This window comes from Meles meles, chromosome 9 (genome assembly GCF_922984935.1).
Source record: "Meles meles chromosome 9, mMelMel3.1 paternal haplotype, whole genome shotgun sequence".
NCBI lineage: Eukaryota > Metazoa > Chordata > Mammalia > Carnivora > Mustelidae > Meles > Meles meles.
Window position 1 is genome coordinate 2,722,125 of NC_060074.1, and position 18,458 is coordinate 2,740,582.

Sequence of the window (18,458 nt, forward strand, 5' to 3'; positions counted from 1 at the left end):
TTAAGTTTCTGCAAACAGAGAGGAGAATCTGCTTAGAATGGGCCTATTTTCTTTAGTCGATGTAGCTGAATTACAAGTTTTCTCTGCAATTGCACTATTTGTGTAGGAAACAGAACTACTCAAGATATAATATTAACTCTACGATAATAGCAGAGAATAGGATCCAATATTGTATCGTGGTTCTGTAAATCAATTTTCAGTATGGAGAAAAATGAGTACCTCTTCATTTTAATTCTTGGAAAACCCAAAGACGCAAAACTGATTACCTAATTTTATATAAGACAGGGAAATCTAAATTCCTGTAACTGACAGTGTTAAAAAATATTTATTGGTTCAAAAAATTAATTTAGGATAAATAACGGGAAGTATTATTTTACACAATTACGCCCACAACTAGCCCATGTGGCAACTTTTCAGGAATTAGAGAAAGATACCCCTTCCTCAGGACGCTTTACTGTCCTCTGCTGGAGAACAGGTGTACTGACTATACAGAGCTACAGTGGCCGGGGTGAATGGCAGCCCCTGGAATTGTGACCACTCAACTTTTAGGACTGTAAGCAGTGACCAGTGCTCACTACATTTATAAGAACGGTTACCAGGTGAGGTGGAACTGTTAAGTAAATAATAACTACTCCCATAACTAGTAATATTATGAACTCATAGAGTATTTACATGGACTATTCCCCTTAATTTTCGTAACAATTCATTGATTAAATGAAACTATGGGAAATGTGCTAAAATATTATTGAGACGTGTTTGGAAACTTTGGCATGGATACCAATACCCTTCCGCGAAATGTTCCTGGATACCGCTACTGGCAAGTAGGCTGATCGTGGCTGGGGTCATGATAGCATGTTCTCGGCATGTGTACCATTTCTCTATTCCCACGCCCCTACCCAGCTCCCAGAACAGCAGATTAGAAGAGTCCCTGGATAATGCAAATTTTGAAGTATGGAGAGAGACATAATTTTCCTGCTGTTAACTGACCATGTATGAAAGCATCAGCCTAAAGGCCAGCTAGTTTCATGCTACCCTTTGGCCACGAAGGTGGCATATGGACAGGCCGAAGTCTATGCCTCACTACAGTGGCCAACAGCAAATGTTCCTCATCAAATTAACCAGCTCTACATTTGAGAGAACCACCTTGAATATGTTAACTTTAAGCGAGACTTAAATTTTATTACCAGGGAAATTCTGTAACTATATCATGTTACGTGTACAGGATGGTGATTTAAAATAATACTTTTAAAAGCCACCCACCCACTCCCAAAACACACACCATATTAACTAGGTACACCTTGTTATTCTTTGGCTTGAAACATTTTATTGGTAAACCATTGCTTTGAAAATTTTAGTGATCAACATGTTTTCCTTTTAGTCTAGAGAAAAATGGAGGGCCATCCATAATTCCTGTCTTTAAAAAAGGTAATTGATTTTCTTTGGTCTCTGAGGTAATGTCTAGCCCTGATACCTTACAGTTCTGTGTTCCATTTCTAAAAATTCAAAATGTAGAGGTTACCCCCCCAAAATTTACCTGTGAACTCTGCTTTTGCCATTCTGTATACTTAAAATATCTTCCTATTTAAAAGACTATATTAATCATTTCTTTTAAGGCCTTCCCTACCGTATCACTTGTCAGAAATCCCTCTTACTTTTTTTCTTGTAAGCCACGCATAGAAATAGGTCATTGCTGAAACATGAAAGTGTGGCTTAAATTACGATCTTGCTATTATGTTGTTCCACGTACAACTTGCCTGTTAAGTTCTTAAGGTAGAGACCACATTTTTTCCACAGATACACTACTGTTTCAAATGTATTTGGTAGATGTCGGCTGAGTGATTTTAGGCCTGTAAGGTCAGAGTCCAGCTCTTACAAGGTTACTCATCAATTCCTATCAGACATGTAATAGGGAAAATACATTATTTTTTGACTTGATTTATGTGCTTAGTGCTTATTCACGTGTATTTAGTGTAGGGCCAGTATCAGTCTTACTTGGAATATTATCCTTCCGTCAAAACCAAGGATAGAACCATTCCAAAGCCAGGATCTGTTTTAAGAGTCACCAATGGAAAGGGAGCGAATCAAGGGAGAGAAGTTCACCTATTCAGGGAGTGTCTGAGGAAAGCTAGGTTTGTGTGGGAGGCTCTATATCTATGTTATGAGTACAAGAATATTGTTTGTGTACCTTCTTTAGCGTCAGAGTTAATTTATCTATTTTTAAACAAGATTTTATTTATTTGACAGTGAGAGAGAGAGACCGACCACAAGTAGGCAGAGAGGCAGGCAGAGATAGAGGGGGAAGCAGGCTTCCTGCTGAGCCTGATGCGGGCCTCGATCCCAGCACCCTGGGATCATGACCTGAGCCGAAGGCAGAGGCCTTAACCCACTGAGCCACCCAGGTGCCCTGTCAGAGTTAATTTACACAAAGAAATAAAGTCATTCCCATTTTTTTCTTTAATACTGTTTTCTTGTTTAATATTGGTTTCTAAATAACAATCTGTGTATAATAATTTCATAGGTTTATGGTAACATAAGAAAAAATAAGAACATAAGAAAAAATAAGGACAATATAGCAAGTTTCTGAAAAAGTTAGTTTTATTCAATATAAAATGTTTCATTTTGAGATAGTACCTTTTACACTTTCTTTTGGGTGTTAAGATATCCCTACTTTTACAAATGACCTTAGCATTTGTTCTTTTATTAGTCTCAAGTTGGCATAATAAATAGTTGGCAACCATATATTGGCCCCACAAATTTTTGCTCTCTGACATCTCAAAGTCTGGAAGTTATGGATCCATTCTCTTAGTATGTTTTAGTGATTTGAAGAAAATACAACTATACAGAACCAAAGGCAATGAGGCTATATCTAGGGCTCTTGGGCTTAAGAAAGACTTTAATTGTGGCTCTCTAATTTTCAGGGAAAGAGCACCGAAGAAAATTAAAACCTAAAATTCAACCAAGAGATTCTTTGACTTTAATACCTCCCGTAACCAACTTCATGGGACTCTTCAGAGCAACAAAAAAGGCCCCTGTTTCTCACAATATTTTTTCCTTTTCATCTGCAATTTCGTCAGATATCACAGAAGTATCAAGACCAAGAATAGTGTTTTTGAGCCAACTTGGGAAACATGTACAGAAAGCTAACCCAGAGCCTACAGAAGGCTAATAAAACCATTAATATGAAAGTATGAAAGAATCCCTGAGAAATCTTTGCAAATTCTTCACTTTTCTTAAATATCTACAGTCAATGTGGGGCTCAAAGTCACAAACCTAAGATCAAGAGTCATATGCTCTATGGACTGAGCCAGCCAGGTGCCCCCCAATTTTTTACTTTTAATTTTAATCTAATTCTAGTAAAATATATAAAACTGAGTATTCACATTTTGAATGGAAGTTCTTTTTTTTAAGATTTTATTTATTTATTTGACAGACAGAGATCACAAGCAGGCAGAGAGGCAGGCAGAGAGAGAGAGAGGGGGAAGCAGGCTCCCTGCTGAGCAGAGATCCTGATGTGGGGCTTGATCCCAGGACCCTGAGATCATGACCTGAGCTGAAGGCAGAGGCTTAACCCACTGAGCCTCCCAGGTGCCCCTGAATGGAAGTTCTTGATATTGATACTTAACAGATTTTCTCTAGCCTGTTTACTGAAGTTTAACATCAGGTCAGACTCATATTTTCAAAAATAAATAAAATTTATTAAATAGAATTAAATAGAATTTTCCTGCACTTAACACTATTACAATACAGCAACGGACACAAGTGGCATAATCAGTATCTCTGTATCAAGTGTCAGAAACATTTTTAAACTGGTATGCTGGGCTGAAGAGGCCTGGTTCAAAACAGTCCACATGTTAACACGCACTGCAGCACCTGGAGATAGTTAATGAGAAATACTACAAAGGCACAAGGCTTTTAAAACCCCAAATGTAGAAATGTATACTTTTAAGACTTAAAACAAATCTGAAATCACTGCCCACCAAGTACAAAAGTCTGGCTACCAGTGTTGACCATTCCCCATACTCACAAGTATTTCTGGTTTACAACTAGGAAGTGTGACACTGTGTGGCTCAGAATCACATGATGTCTATGCCCAATGAGCGCTGTTTCCAGTGGGCCCAAGTTTTGCTGTAGGTCCGCTTCTATTTTACTGCAGCGGGTAGATTTGATATAAAATCAAGCTGGGCTCCACTGTAGCCTTTAAAGCCCTCATTGTCTCTGACCACTTTGCTCCAGGCCGCACTGAACGTGTGTACTACCCAGCCGCTGTCTTCTCCCACACGCCTTCCCACAGCAATGCCGGAGCTGACGGAGCTACAGGCATGCAGGGCTTTCCCCGCACCAGAGTACTGGTGCCATGGGACAGCAGGAGACCTCTCTAATCTTAAATCTAATTCTACTTCTGGTAGACGCTCTAATATAGGAATCATGGGGGGAAAGGCTTATTCCATACTACAAAGGGAAAAATAATTCAAGTGATAAGAAATGAGTCATTTATTCAGCACGGTTAAGGATAAGAGTTGATATAAGTGGAAATAGTAAGCTTCTGTAGATGTAAAACAAAACAAAACCCTCTAGACAACAAAGCTGGCTTCTGATGGGCTGAAGACGATATTCTAAGAACACCTTCAGGCTGAGTATCAGGGGTTCTTTGTATTCGGTAACAGAAGACACTCCTGAGTTTCGTGGCCTACCAAGGCCATCCTACTATGCCCAAAACTTACAGTACTTTTCCTGAAGTACAGGTTCTCCAGTAAAGATTACTTTTATTACCCTGCATTTTTTTTTCTTTTTTCGTTTTTTTAAAGATGTTATTTATTTGACAGAGAGAGACACAGCAAGGGAGGGAACACAAGCAGGAGGAGTGGGAGAGGGAGAAGCAGGCTCCTCGCCAAGCAGGGAGCCCAGTGTGGGGCTCGATCCCAGTACACATGATCATGACCTGAGCCTAAGGCAGACGCTTAACGACTGAGCCACCCAGGCATCCCCGTTTTTTTAAAAATTATATATGAGTGGGGTGCCTGGGTGGCTCAGTCGGTTAAGTGGCTGCCTTCGGCTCCGGTCATGATGCCAGGATCCTGGGATGGAGCCCCGCGTTGGGCTCCAGGCTCGGCAGGGAGCCTGCTTCCTCCTCTGCCTCTGCCTGCTTCTCTGCCTATTTGTGTTCTCTGTCAAATGAACAATAAAAACAAATCTTTAAAAAATTAATAAAATGTGAGATAGGCCTCAAGATACAGAGGATTTCAGCAGATTGTCTGCCTTTGACTTGTACTATTAGCTAACTGGTACACATGCTTGCCCATATAGAGCTCAGTGTTTCTCCCTTCCTTATCCTTTCCCTCTTTCTCTCTTTTCCCCTCCCTCCTTCCTTACTGCCAAGTACAAAAGGCCTATAGGTATGGAATGCGTCCCCAAATTGCTCATTTTCTTTATCTTCAGTTTCTCTTATTTATATCATGAACTCAATTTTGACATGTGTGCTTCTTAACACCTGTAGCAATTTCGATACTTAAAAATTTTAAGAACATAGATTACAGATACCCCATTTTAAAATATTTGTGATGGGGGAAGAATTTTTGGTCAATTTCTTTCCATAGTTTGAATGCACTCTGACTGTCAGAGGCACAGGAAATACTTATATTACTTCTCTATGAATTTAGGTTCACATGATACAGAACACAAATTCAAATGAAAAGTGTGAATTCATAAACTAAGTTTCTTCCAAATAATATTAAAAAACCAATTCTATCATAGCTATACCTCAACAGCAAAGAATACAGTTTTTTTAAAATAAATATTGGCTGTTTCTGTATGTTCCCCATAAATTATATTTTCTATTTCCACGTGGGTGATCATAAAGCAATACTCTATGATCCCAATTCTTAAAAAAAAAAAAAATTACTTATGGAATTTCCCCAAATCGAGGTCACCTTAAGTTAGGATTAAAATAAATCTTTTCACAGTTTAGATTTTTCTCCTTACCCCCTATTTTCTGCAGAAAGCAAGTCATTGACTAGAAAATTAACGACCTGGTCCAGTAGGATGATGTAACACAACTCTTTACTGGCAAAATCTCTCGACAGTAAAGTCAGTAGCACTGTCTTTGTATTCAAGGACATTCAGTTACTGTAGACAGAAAAAAAGGATAAGCAGGTATAAAGTTTCAGATTCAAAGAAAATTATCCAAAAACAAAAGCAAAAACCATTACATCTCATATATTTTCATGGATTAAATACAATTTCCAAAATGGTGGCTGTAAACATACGTGGCCAACTAAAAGCACAATACACACTTGAACGATTACTTGCCTACCATATTTCTTAAAATCTCAGATGGATTTTAAGAAACATATAGACATCCCAATTGCTCCAGGGAAGATACCTAATAACATATATTTTTATCATTAATAACATCCATTCTGCTAAAATCACCTTTTGTCTTTATTCAGAATTCTCTGATTTGACATGACTTTGACCACGCTACCTTTCTAAAATTGCTCTCGTTAGAAAAATTAGGCGAATGTTTCAAAAGGAGCTAAAAAATAGCTTCTACTGATAACCACCAGTTTCTCAGGGCAGAGGTCGGGGGGATATAGGGGAAATAAGTGAAGGGGATTAAGAAGTACAAACTTCCAGTTATAAAATAAATCATGGGATGAGAACTACAGCACAGGGAATATAGTCAATAACACTACAATAACTTTGTATGGTACAGATGGTAAAATGATACTTATCATGCTGTTGTAATACACATAAATGTTGGATCACTATGGTGTACACCTCAAATTAATATAATATACAATTAAAAATAAATTTAATAAAATAAATAGGACATAATCTAAAAAATAGCTTTTATAATCCTGATATGAGAAAAAGACCAAAAGGTCTAGGCCTTTTTAATATGGGACTAGGATTTAGCAGATTCACTGTGTATCTTCCAAGGTTTTCTTTCTACCTGTGAATATCAGTACATTCTTTTCCTCACAAGATGTTTTACTTTAATTTTGATAATAAAAAATCTATATTCCATTATAAAACTATAACATATTACTAGTCTCTCAAGAGAGCGGGTTAAATATCAAACATAAAGAAAAACAAAATAAAGTCTTGATGAACAATTAATATCATGCATCTTCCACAATTTGAAATATAAAAAAAAAATCACAACTTAATGCTGAAATACTACCTTCAGGGATTTTTTGAAAAGCAAAAATCAAATGTCCATTTTTAACCGTGGCACTTTTATGGCAGCTTCTCCGACTTCTTCTGATATATCTACTCCAAGAGGACATCTGCATCACAATCAGATAAATCACATTATTTCAAATACTTGCTTCCTGATCTGTCCCTAGTTCTGCAAACTGCTTAGAATTCTGACAAACTGCGCAGCTACTGTATAATCATATCCGATGACGGTTCTTGAATACAAACACAGCAGGAACAATGGGTGAAGAGAAGGCCAGTTCCATTAAGAAATCTAAATTTTGGGATTTTTTTAAACAACTCTGAGGTATAACTGACATTGAAAAGCTATGCATCTTTAATGTATACAACTCAATGAATTTGAGGACTGAGAAGTTTTTGAAAGAAATAGTTCTGCTCTCATACTATAAATAAAAAAATGAAATAGAAAAACGATAAAAATGCCTTATAATTCTAAGCTGAGAGGGTAAAAATAGTTTACCATACACGTAAGGTCAAATCTGCATCCATTTCTACTTTAGAAATTCCCGAGGTTTTTACTGATTCTTCTTTGAGGTTTCAAAAGCTGGCCTGTCCCTTTTCTACCTTCCTCTGTCACTACTGGCAGGAGAGGTCCGAGACCCTCCTCTTTTCCTCTGTTCTTCCTCCGTAAGTAACTGTGGACTCCGATGTGTGCTTTTTTACAACGTGGCCCAATATAAGGCTTCAACTGGATCCTCGTCGGGAAAACGCCGTCTTCAGCCTCAGCACTGTCCCAGAAAGCAACACCAGAGCAGACAATACGTTCTGCTTGAGGCCAGGCCATTAGTACAGGAGATGCCTTCTGCCCCCACTAACTACACCGTTTTAGGCTTTGGATTTTATACTGCTTGCACAGATTTTATAAAAGGTACCACGTACTTGGGTTCATAGCGGATGCCTTCTGTGTTGTGTAAAACGCCCACACCAGCACGCAATCTTTCAATACCGTTCCTAAGTAAGAGTGATGCAAAGAAACAGACCAAGATGTAAAGGAAGAAGATGTAGCATGATGAAATGGCAAAGTGTGAGCGAAGCACAAACGTCCTGTGGCTTACCACGCGACCATAATGCCGTTGTCAGTGCACAGTCTGGGAGGAGGACACAACAAAGTGCACTCTGTCGCATCTGTTACAATTTCCAGAGCTTTTCGGATGTATAAGTTACTTGCGACACCTCCAGATACAACCTGAAGGAAATGAAAAGACCCAAATTAACAATTACACGTGGGTATGAGCCAAACTGTTAGCTTAACGTGGGGGAAATACCAGCAATATACAGTACGAAAACATCACATTTTGAGAGGTGGGAAGTGGGCAAGTGATCGATCTGTATAGTAAAAATTTGGAGGAAAAGAAAATCATTTTCTTTTTTTAAATTTAATTTAATTTTATTTATTTGACAGAGAGAGATCACAAGTAGGCAGAGAGGCAGGCAGAGAGAGAGAGGGAAGCAGGCTCCCTGGTGAGCAGAGAGCCCGATGCGGGACTCAATCCCAGGACCCTGAGATCATGACCTGAGCCGAAGGCAGTGGCTTAAACCACTGAGCCACCCAGGTGCCCCAAAAATCATTTTCAATATCAGTATACAATTACTAGATTTTTATTAGATTTATTTATTTATTTTTGGAGGTGGGGGGAGACAGAGAGGGAGAACGAAACTTAAGCAGACTCCATGCTGAGCACAGAGCCTGTCCCAGGGCTGGATCTCAGAATCCTGAGATCATGACCTGAGCCGAAACCAAAAGTCAGACACCTAACCCCTCGTACCATCAGAAGCCCGGACCACTATCATTTTTGTACATTTTCTTCTAACTTTTTTCTAATTATAATCAAAGCTCAACAATGTTTTAGACCCTGCTGTTTTTACTTATAAGCATTTTTCTCATTTTATGTTATTCTTCAAAAGCTATTCTTACCTTTGATAGTCACATAATATTCTATTTTGCAAATCTACCATCATTTTCTCATTTTGTAATTTTCAAAAGGATGAAGTTTAAGATACAGTTCAACAGGAAGTTTACCAAGGCTTTTACGGAGATCTAAAGGGATTTCATCAAAGGAACGTAAATTTGCAGGGAACTAGCTTATTTCTCTAAAAATAATGATGGCAGTTCCTGCATCTCATTTCTTATTGTAAACCCACTTTTCAATGAGAAGATGCAGTCTTGGAGTTTTCTGGCACACAGGCCGTGCAGGTGTCCCATGCAGCTGCCACACCTGTGTAAGAAATGGCTGTTGGTCTTCATTCTGCACAATTTCATACTCCCGGGCTAGGACACAAACACATCTGATGCTATGCACAGGGTCAATAAAGCTCCCAGAAGAAAAGTAACATACTGTGAAGTGTTAATACTATTGGTAGAGGAGGTCAGAACTTACCAGTACTGCATTACTTGGAGACAACAAGCGTCTCTGCTTGCAGAACAGTATGGCACGGTGAGTTCTCTTTGCGACGTGGCACGCTGTCGTGTGCTGTACCGCAGCGGCAATGTGTGCAGCTGAAGCCAGGATTTCCCCCTTCTGGATCCCTGCAGAAATGAGCAGGTGTTTTCAGGTACAATGCAGGATTACTTATTTTTCCAACTCTCCAAGTAGAAATATACCTTCCTCTTTTTCCTTTTGTGTTATTATCCTATCAACAACATGCTGAAGTCCAGAAAAAGAAAAATCACAATTTTTAGCTCGTTGCATGGGAGGTTTGATATCAAAATGCAGTTTATTTCCTTGTTTGGCCAAATGTTCTATAGCCTTCCCACCGCTCATGGTGGAGCACTCTGGATGTTTTATCAAAGACAGTCTTCTTGCCACCTATTAAAAACGAAAATTTTTGTAATGAGTATAAAATTGCACATTTTGAAACCGAGGTGCAAAGGAAATGAAATTTACTTAAAACACACACACACACACACACAAAACCCAACCAAAACCCAAAACAGAACAGCAAGCCTGGTTGAGTAAGATACGCTCTGCTTTTATATACATGGACTGCAGCTGGCTGGCAGTAAGGACAGACTCCTGCTCCTTCTCACAGCCCGCCCAGCAGTGGGCAATCACCGCTTCCCTATCTACTTCAGCTCTTCTCCTGGAGATGAAAAGCAAATCTGAAATTCACAATGAGTGCCTAATGATTAGCTTCAAAAATTAGAACCTGTCCATTTCTTCTAATCACTACAGCCGTGGGCAGTAAGATTTCTGCAGATAGCAGCAGGCTCCGGATTCACACTCAAAGGAAAAAGAAACCTGCTTTGTGATGGTGTCAGCAATTTTGATGTTTAATCACAAAACTTTGTACATCTTTAACGTCTTTATATTATCTTATATATCCTCTTATTGCACATTTTTATAGTTTACATGGCAGTTTCAGATATATTTTTTCATTAAAAACATAACTGCATCTGCAAATTATTTGAGCCTTTATCTACTGATCTAAACCTCTTACCATTTTACTCATAATGGCTGGAAATCTTTTCTAAAACTATGTACTATTCTTTTTCTTTTCTTCTTACTGCTCCTATGAATTTTTTTCAGTCAAATATATTAATCAGAAATATTTAGATCAATGGTAGTAGTGTATTATTTGATTGAAATAGACACCTTAATAGAAAAGAATGGAGAAATTAACTCTTAAATAATTACCTTGTCAAGCATGTCACCTGGTGCTATGTCCAAAGACTTCCCCAGAAGCAGAAAATCTGAAACTCCTCTCACTAAAGCCAATAGACAATGACCTCCGGAAATCAAAAGAACTAAGAAGGGAAAGTCTACTTTATTTAACAACCTAATAGTCAGTGCATGAGCCTCCATATGATGAATGGGAATGAAAGGTTTCTTCAACTGGTCTACTAGGTGTAAGCTAAACGATAAGCCTACTCCCAAGCTTAGAGCAAGTCCTGGTTTCACAGTAGCTGCGACTGCTGAGAGTTCACTTGGACAGACTTTACTGGCAGAGAGAGCTTCTTGCACTATCCGCTGAATATTTTCTCTGTGAAGCTGCTGCGCTACCGAAGGAACAATCCCACCTGTTCTGGAAGAAACAAAAAAACAGCTCCTTATAATTTCAAGACTGTGAACACAGAGTAAGAAAAGTTTTATATTAGGGCTGAAGGCATGTTTTCAAATTAATTATTTTACAGCTAAATGTGTTAGTAAGTATATTCAAATATGCATGCCTTATAATGCAGCACACTATAAAAACTCAGTGTATAGTGACGAAGGCTGTAATGTCTGACTTTTCAAAATTGTACACAACGAATTCCTATGGATTTGATGATGAATGGAACCACCAGAACAATCTTAAGAAGCACTCTATGGAAGATGTCTTGAAGAAGGAAAGGACAGGATAAAATTGGATTTTAGAAAAATTAATCTCTGGAGATAGAATTTTTATTTTTAAAATTAAAAAATTTTAAAAACATTTTATTTATTTGTCAGACAGAGAGAGAGAGCACAAGCAGTGGGGTGGCAGGCAAAGGGAGAAGCAGGCTCCGCGCTGAGCAAGGAGCGTGATGTGGGACTCATCCCAGGACCCTGGGATCATGATCTGAGCTAAAGGCAGAAGCTTAACTGACTGAGCCACCCAAGTGTCCCTACATGGAGAATTTTTAAAGAGGTCATTATAAAAGTATTTGTTTACATCTTAAACTACATGATCATGGGAAGTGAAAGAAAGGGACAGACAGCCTTGAAAACTGTTACGATGGACTGGCTGTAAGGGGAAGAGGGTCCATGGCACCAAGATGATTCACATATTGAGCTGGAGTGACTAGGAGAAAAGAATAACAGAGAGAAACTTGAAGACAGTTTTGTGAAGAAGATGAGCTTATTTTTAAACACACTGCACTTGAGGTCATGGCAGGACAGCAGACAGCTTGCAATCCTGAAATAGTTGGGAATCTAGTGCTCAGAGGTGATAATTTTGATTTTGGGTTTACGCAGGACCCACTCCAAATGTCAAGAGTAAAGAGGTAGGAGGCAAAGCTGCTGGCAAAAAACCTGCCAGCATGTGACTAACGTACCTCCAGAGAAGCGGAGCAATAAAATAGAGGATCTGCAAGACATACCTCTCGTCTCAAAAAAATCCTTGAATATTTAACACTGCAACTTCTACACACAGATATGAAAACCCTCAATAGGTGCATTCAATTAGTATTTACTTAATAGTTACAATATGCAGGGAGTCTGGGTGACTCAGCCAGTTAGGTTATCTGCCTTCAGCTCAGGTCTTGATCCCAGGGTCCTGCGATGGAGCCCCAAAGCAGGCTCCTGCTCAGTGGGGAGTCTGCTTTTCACTCTCCCTTTGCCCTTCCCCCTGCTCATGCTCTCTCTAGCTCTGCTCTCTTTCTCTCTCTCAAATAAGTAAATAAAATATTAAAAAAGTAGTTATAATATGTATTGTATCAGGCAATGAGGGGAACAATAAAAGAAATCATCTTATTTCAACACATTTATATATAGTAATACCATTTTCCTTAATTCTTCAAAGCTACTTTTTCTCTTATATTCTTCAACTCTGTTAATGGCATTAAACCTTCTAATAACTTGGGTTTCCAGCTTCACCTTTATCTCCTTCCCACAATTCAGTATGTCACCATTCCCACTGCCACCAGTTCAGAAAGCTCCCATTATCTCAGTCTATTCAAAGCCTTCTAACTGCAATTCCCTGGAGGGATTTTCTGACCCCCGGAGTCCAACTATGTTGTGTTGCCGGAAAGTAAAGCAAAATGCTGACCCCTAACTCTCCTAATCAAGAATATTTACTTTTTTGAAATTGGGGTAACTTTAAGTTTAAATCCTCTTCTACTTATTTCTTCCTTCTGCCACATGCCTACCTCCCTTCCTTTTTGTACCTCTTTATGTATTTTATCTTCAAAGGATTATGCTAGCTAAGCACTCGAGACAAAAGAGATGAGTAAGACCGTGACTTTATTCTCAAAATAATTAATTTGTACACAGCATAAAGAGTAGGTGATCAAGGGGCTAAGGCTAACAGTAAGTCAGGGAAACGATCTGGTCTCAAGGTAGGAGCCAAGAGTTCAGTTAAGAGACAAGGGCTTGAATTACGTGGAAATGGAGGGAAATGTTTGAAGAAATATTTGGGAGGCAGATTTACGACAACGACTGATTAGACACAGTGGTGAGAAAAAAGTCAAGACTGTCCTTCAGATTTCTGGCTTGAAGAAAGGCACCCCCCTGCCAAGCACTCCTCTATCAATGCATTTTCCATGCTGTTTTACAATGACTTGCTTACCCGACTGTCTTCCTCACTCATTTGTAACAGTACTAGAAGTATGACTGATGGTAATAATAGGTAGCTTCCACTGAGCTCCTGCTATTTGTCAAAAACTGCACCACACATCTTGGAAGAATTTACATTTAATCCTCACAACAGCATCAGGGGCTAGTTATCATTACTATCCCTATTTCACACGTAAGGAAACCGAGGCACAGAAAACTGTGTAAATCGTTGATAGGTGCACCAGAATGTAAACCTACACTCTAAAGCACTTTATATGGCAAGCTGCTCAGAGGCAAGGATCATGTATCTTAGTCATATCTGTACCACGGTGCTTCAAATGTTGCCTGGTAGGAATTCAGTAAACGCTGAGACGAGCTGTGTAGACGGTTCCACAAAGTTTACTCCTGTGCATTCATCCTCAGTGACCTGTGCACTAGCTAAACTCAATGTCTGTCCTGCACTTCCCCACCTCTTTGCCTCTACCATCATGTTCATTCCTGCTACGATATTTTTTCCCAGCTCCATCCACTGAAGGCCTATTTCCGAGGCCACTAGCTACCTGCGGTGTGCCAGAGGCCGCGCTGGCTATTACTCAGTGCAGTGAGGAATACAGACAGTTAAGACGGAGCCTGTCACCATGGAGGTTCAGAGTCTGCTGGGGAGAAGATTATCAAAAGGATGAGGAAGAAAATGAGCAGGGCGTGGTGATCCAGAAGAAGCATGGTGGGGTACCGAATGTAGATGACATGGTCAGGGAAGGCCTTTCTACACAGTCAATACTGACACGTGCAAACGGCCAGGCATGGTAGTGATAGTTACCGTCTGCACCACTTGTTCGATACTTTATGCTGCCTTGGACTGAATGCTGTATGTTTCCTTGCAGGTCTATATATCATGCCTCACAGAACAGGTTAAGCTCCTTGAAGGGAAGGACTTTTTAGTATTTCACTACATCTGATTAACACTTACCTCAGTCCGTTTCACATAGTATGTAACTATCAGAGGTCTAGTCTGTCTTTTCATATGTATTATTTCTAGTTATAATACCCTATATTATTCCTATTATACTCCCTACAATCCTACAAGGCAGGTTATTATCTTTCCCATTTTACAGGTGTGAAAACACAATCAGAAAGGATAAAGAACTTGCCTAAAATCGGAGCAAACACCAATTGCTTAATTCATAATTCAAACACAGGTCTGTGATCTCAAAATACCAACCTTTTTCACTATTCAGGTGTTATAAATTGATGGCTTGAAGGCATATTTGATTTGTGCAGCATTTTAATATTTTGAATTAACGACTAATTTTAAAACCTGGAGATATTACAGTTATATTCTGAATTTCCATTTTCTCTTGAAAACTCCGAGGGTCAAATAACACAAGGCCTATGTTTCTACATGGCGACAACGGCTGCTGCTTCTTCCGGATACTCTCCACTTTATCCCCAGCCCACTCATCTGTGTCGCCTCCCTAGTGGTCCTCTGCGAAGACGTGAGTTTACAAACCTTGCACCACTCAATGCTTTTACACAACAGTGTATTATTATTTAAGTACCAACATGAGTTATAGGTATAAATGTGAATAGGATTTTTCTTCCCCAGAGATTAACATAGGCTAGAGATGGGGTCACGCTCTCCCAGGACTTCAGTCAAGACCATGAAACGTACAGGTGGACAAAAGAGGAAAAGGCATTACTAAGGGGAAATCATGGATAAATCTTAGAGTTGGGAATGAGCTTAGTTCTTTTCGCCAGATGCTCAGCTGAAGTTGAGACCTTACTGTGGACAGCCTTAAACGCCAGGGTGCAGGGTTTAAGGTTTTCTATTACAGCGACTAGGAGCTTTTGCCCAAAAGAAGAACTTAGGTCCTAAAACTAAACTTTTATATATGATAAATAGAAAATATTTCATTTTTTTTTCCCCAAAAGTGGGAACTACCGAAATAATGTCTACTTACTTTAAATGAACTTCAGTTTGGGAATGTATCGCTTCTCCCAAAACGTTTCCAGTTTCATCCACCACAGCAGCTGCTGTATCATCACAACTGGTTTCGATTCCCAATACTAGTTTATGAAGAAACGGTTTTCCCGGATGAAAATTAAAAATTCTTAAAAATTCGTAAGTTTTCCTTCTTGATGGTTTAGAGAAGACTCCTGCTGTCTTACTCAGTATTAGCATACTTACTCTATAAATAACTCCTGGAAAAGAAATGAAGAAACTAATTACTTGGAACTGACAATAACCACTAACCCATTCAGTTAAGCAAAACTCCGATTTTATTGGTTTATTTTTCAATATAATAGTTTTGTAAAATTATAGGAAAGTTTTAAAAGTTAGCAAAATTTTTCAAGGCTATAGCAACCTGTGGACATAAGTAACAGTATGAATGAATACAGTGCTCTCAAAGGTGAAAACAAGGAAATCAATTACGACATTTTTTAGTATTATTATCATTATGTTCTCAGTAAACTATTCATTATTCATAAGATAGCTAATAGTGGCATGGATAGTCCTTTAGAAAGTGCTATTTATTTTTTGATAGCTACAGTTAAGACAAAATTTGTTTAAGAAAATTAAATGATAAAGGCTAACGGAACAGATAAACAAAGGCATTCCATTTCCTGGAAATATCTTCCAAAATAAAATTTAGCCATTTGGTTAGAAAACAATCCACATAAAGGACACACACACAGCTCAGCTGCCTGCTTTGGCCACAGCTGTCATAAAGCTCATCGTCCGAGAACCGCATCTGGACTAAAACGACTGCCCCCTAATACCACTTTAGCCATTCATCACAAGTTTTCTAACTCAACCTCCATTTCCCACAAGTTTATCTTAGTAAGGATCTCCCCAAATTCTTTTTTTCTCCTCAAAATGACAGCAGCCCATCACTAAAGCACCCTGCATCTTCACACTTCAAGTATCTGGTTTCATGCCCCCAGACGACCTGTTCTAGAACTTTCACTAGCGGGAAAATTAGGGAATTAAGCGCTGGGATTTTCACCGTCCCCGTGGCGGAGGCCCCCGGGTTAGAGCGCTGGGCACGGCCCTGGCGCGAGGACCGCGGCGGGGAGCGCAGGCCCGGCACCGCCGCCCCGAAGGAATCAGATTCGCGCCACGGAAGCCCGGGCAGGGAAGCCCGAGCGAAGCTCCGGTCTTGAGGGCCACGAAGCTCCCAAGTGGGTCCGGGGTCCTTGGCCGGTGGCCCAGGCTGGTGCTGGACTCGCCCTCGCAGGCAGGCGAAGGAAGCCGTGGGAGAGCGCGCGCCGTCTTACCTCCTTCCCCGCCAACAACCGTGGCCACAGCGCCGCAGCCCTGCCTCGGCGAAGACGGTCCGCGGCGCTTCCCGCAGAGCGAGAGGCGGGCCGGTCGCGCCGGAAGTGACGTCACCAACACGGGGCGGCGCCGGGTCGCCGGCGTCGCCTAGCTCGGTCCGGAGAGCGCGAGGCCTGCGCTTGTCCGCAACGCTGCGCGCGCGCTCCTGCGGTGCCCTCAGGTTTGCGGGTAGCAGGACTTTTGCAAGGTCCCCCGGCTTGGGACCTGGTGAGGCCGAAGGTAGGTCCGTCTGACTCCGCAGCGTTACCTTCCAGACGCTAAGCTGTGGGGAAAGATCCGTCTGCCTTTGGCTGGAGTTCGGACGCCCTGTCCGAAGAGGAGGGTTGAGAGCGTCCGTCAGTCCCCCCACGGCTGGGGCCTGAAACAGCCAGTGACTCCGGAAACAAAGGTGGAACGTAGGGACGCCGCCAACGACGCGCTTGCACAGGGTCCGGGGGACGGAAGCGCTGCGGGGCGGACGGGCTGGACCGGGGAGTGGAGGTGTGGGGCTGCCTCATTTTCGTGATTAGAAAGGGGAAGGGGCTACGTATCTTCATTTACCATGAAAAAATTATGGGTTTTGCTTGCCATGTACACAACCTTCAGGAAAATACTCATTCTTGGACCTCCAGTGTGGTTTTTTTTGTTTTTTGAATTTTTCCCATTACTGGTATGTGAACTGGTCATTTGTCTGAATACATTTATCCCAAGAGTCTTTTCTGCCACAGGCCTGCTGGACTTCAAGGCTTCACTAAGCAAAGCGAGGACTTCATTTATGCAAGATTGAACACGGCTGTGCCGTATACCCGTGTTTGGAATGGCATGAAGTTCTTGATAGAAGTAAATGTAGGATAAGTGAATCACTGTCGGAAGTCACAGTTATAGTCTACTGGCAGATACGAATAAATACATTCTTAATTACCAGAATGTTGAGAATTTTCTAGGTGAAGCTTACGGTTTCAAAATTTTGTGTGACAATAGTATAATTAGCAATTAACTTACGTTGTCTCAAGCAATGTTGCAGATTATTTAATCCTCACTATAATCCTGTGAGGTTATTAGTTACTGTCCTCATTTTACAGATGAGGCAAATGGACCACAAAGTTTGAGGATTTGCAGGTCATACAGCCAGCTAGGATTAGAAGTTAGGGGAGCCTGGGTGGCTCAGTGGGTTAAGCATCTGCCTTCAGCTCAGGTCATGATATCAAGGTCCTGGGATCAAGCCCAGCATCCAGCTCTGTGCTCAGTGGGGAGCCTGCTTTCTCCTCTCTCTCTCTCTGCCTGCCTCTCTGCCTACTTGTGATCTCAGTGTCAAATAAATAAAATCTTTAAAAAAAACCCAAAAACTTAGACCATCTGGTCCTGCAATCTGTTTCCTTAACTTCTAGAAGATAAAATAACTCACATTTTCCTTAGGAAGTGTGCCGACCCAAAAAAGGGAAAAAAAGAAAAAAGGCCAAAAGGTTAAGAAAAATTTGTTCTTCTAACCACTTATGATTGGTTAGAGGTTATTTTCTGTTATATGCGGAAATCTAGTTTGACCATAAAACCTTTCTCATCTGGCGTTTTCTTGCAATTTGGATTATGTTCAGCAGGTGTGTCTCAGTGCCATCCTCTGCAAGAATGTGTCAAGAGTTATCCCTTTTGTATGTGCTGGTATCATTGGTAGATTCCTTATCCAGGCT

General features: G+C 40.4%; 2 protein-coding genes across 4 annotated transcripts in view; one reads left to right on the forward strand and one right to left on the reverse strand.

Annotated features, from left to right (window-relative positions):
* ANKAR (ankyrin and armadillo repeat containing) overlaps positions 1-3,330 on the forward strand; it is a 64,829-nt gene extending 61,499 nt beyond the window's left edge. Inside the window, exons 22-23 of the mRNA XM_046018176.1 lie at positions 1,379-1,425; positions 2,919-3,330. Coding sequence (XP_045874132.1) covers positions 1,379-1,425; positions 2,919-3,166 — 295 coding nt within the window. The 3' untranslated portion in view covers positions 3,167-3,330. The remainder of the gene's footprint in view (positions 1-1,378; positions 1,426-2,918) is intronic.
* Positions 3,331-3,499: 169 nt separating this feature from the next.
* Positions 3,500-18,458, reverse strand: OSGEPL1 (O-sialoglycoprotein endopeptidase like 1). 3 transcript variants are annotated; one of them, XM_046018179.1, is made up of 10 exons: positions 16,734-18,456; positions 15,416-15,656; positions 10,857-11,244; positions 9,824-10,028; positions 9,600-9,748; positions 8,277-8,407; positions 8,101-8,172; positions 7,184-7,289; positions 5,980-6,123; positions 3,500-4,147 (listed from the first exon to the last, which is right to left on the reverse strand). In XM_046018179.1, the coding sequence occupies exons 2-8, from the start codon at positions 15,634-15,636 to the stop codon at positions 7,211-7,213; spliced, it is 1,245 nt and encodes a 414-aa protein (XP_045874135.1). In that variant the 5' UTR covers positions 15,637-15,656; positions 16,734-18,456; the 3' UTR covers positions 3,500-4,147; positions 5,980-6,123; positions 7,184-7,210. The 3 variants fall into 3 exon arrangements, with proteins under 3 accessions (XP_045874135.1, XP_045874136.1, XP_045874137.1); XM_046018180.1 differs by lacking the exons at positions 3,500-4,147; positions 5,980-6,123; positions 8,101-8,172 and having other exon boundaries at positions 7,197-7,289; XM_046018181.1 differs by lacking the exons at positions 3,500-4,147; positions 5,980-6,123; positions 7,184-7,289; positions 8,101-8,172; positions 8,277-8,407 and adding an exon at positions 9,255-9,437 and having other exon boundaries at positions 16,734-18,458.

Coding starts and splice junctions, on each gene's coding strand:
- OSGEPL1 (XM_046018179.1), bottom strand. CDS start 15,636: ATGCTAATACTGAGTAAGACAGCAGGAGTCTTCTCTAAACCATCAAGA. Junction 11,245..15,415: donor CAAACTGAAGTTCATTTAAA/GTAAGTAGACAT, acceptor TGTTTCTTCCAG/AACAGGTGGGATTGTTCCTT. Junction 8,173..8,276: donor AACGGCATTATGGTCGCGTG/GTAAGCCACAGG, acceptor ACTCTTACTTAG/GAACGGTATTGAAAGATTGC.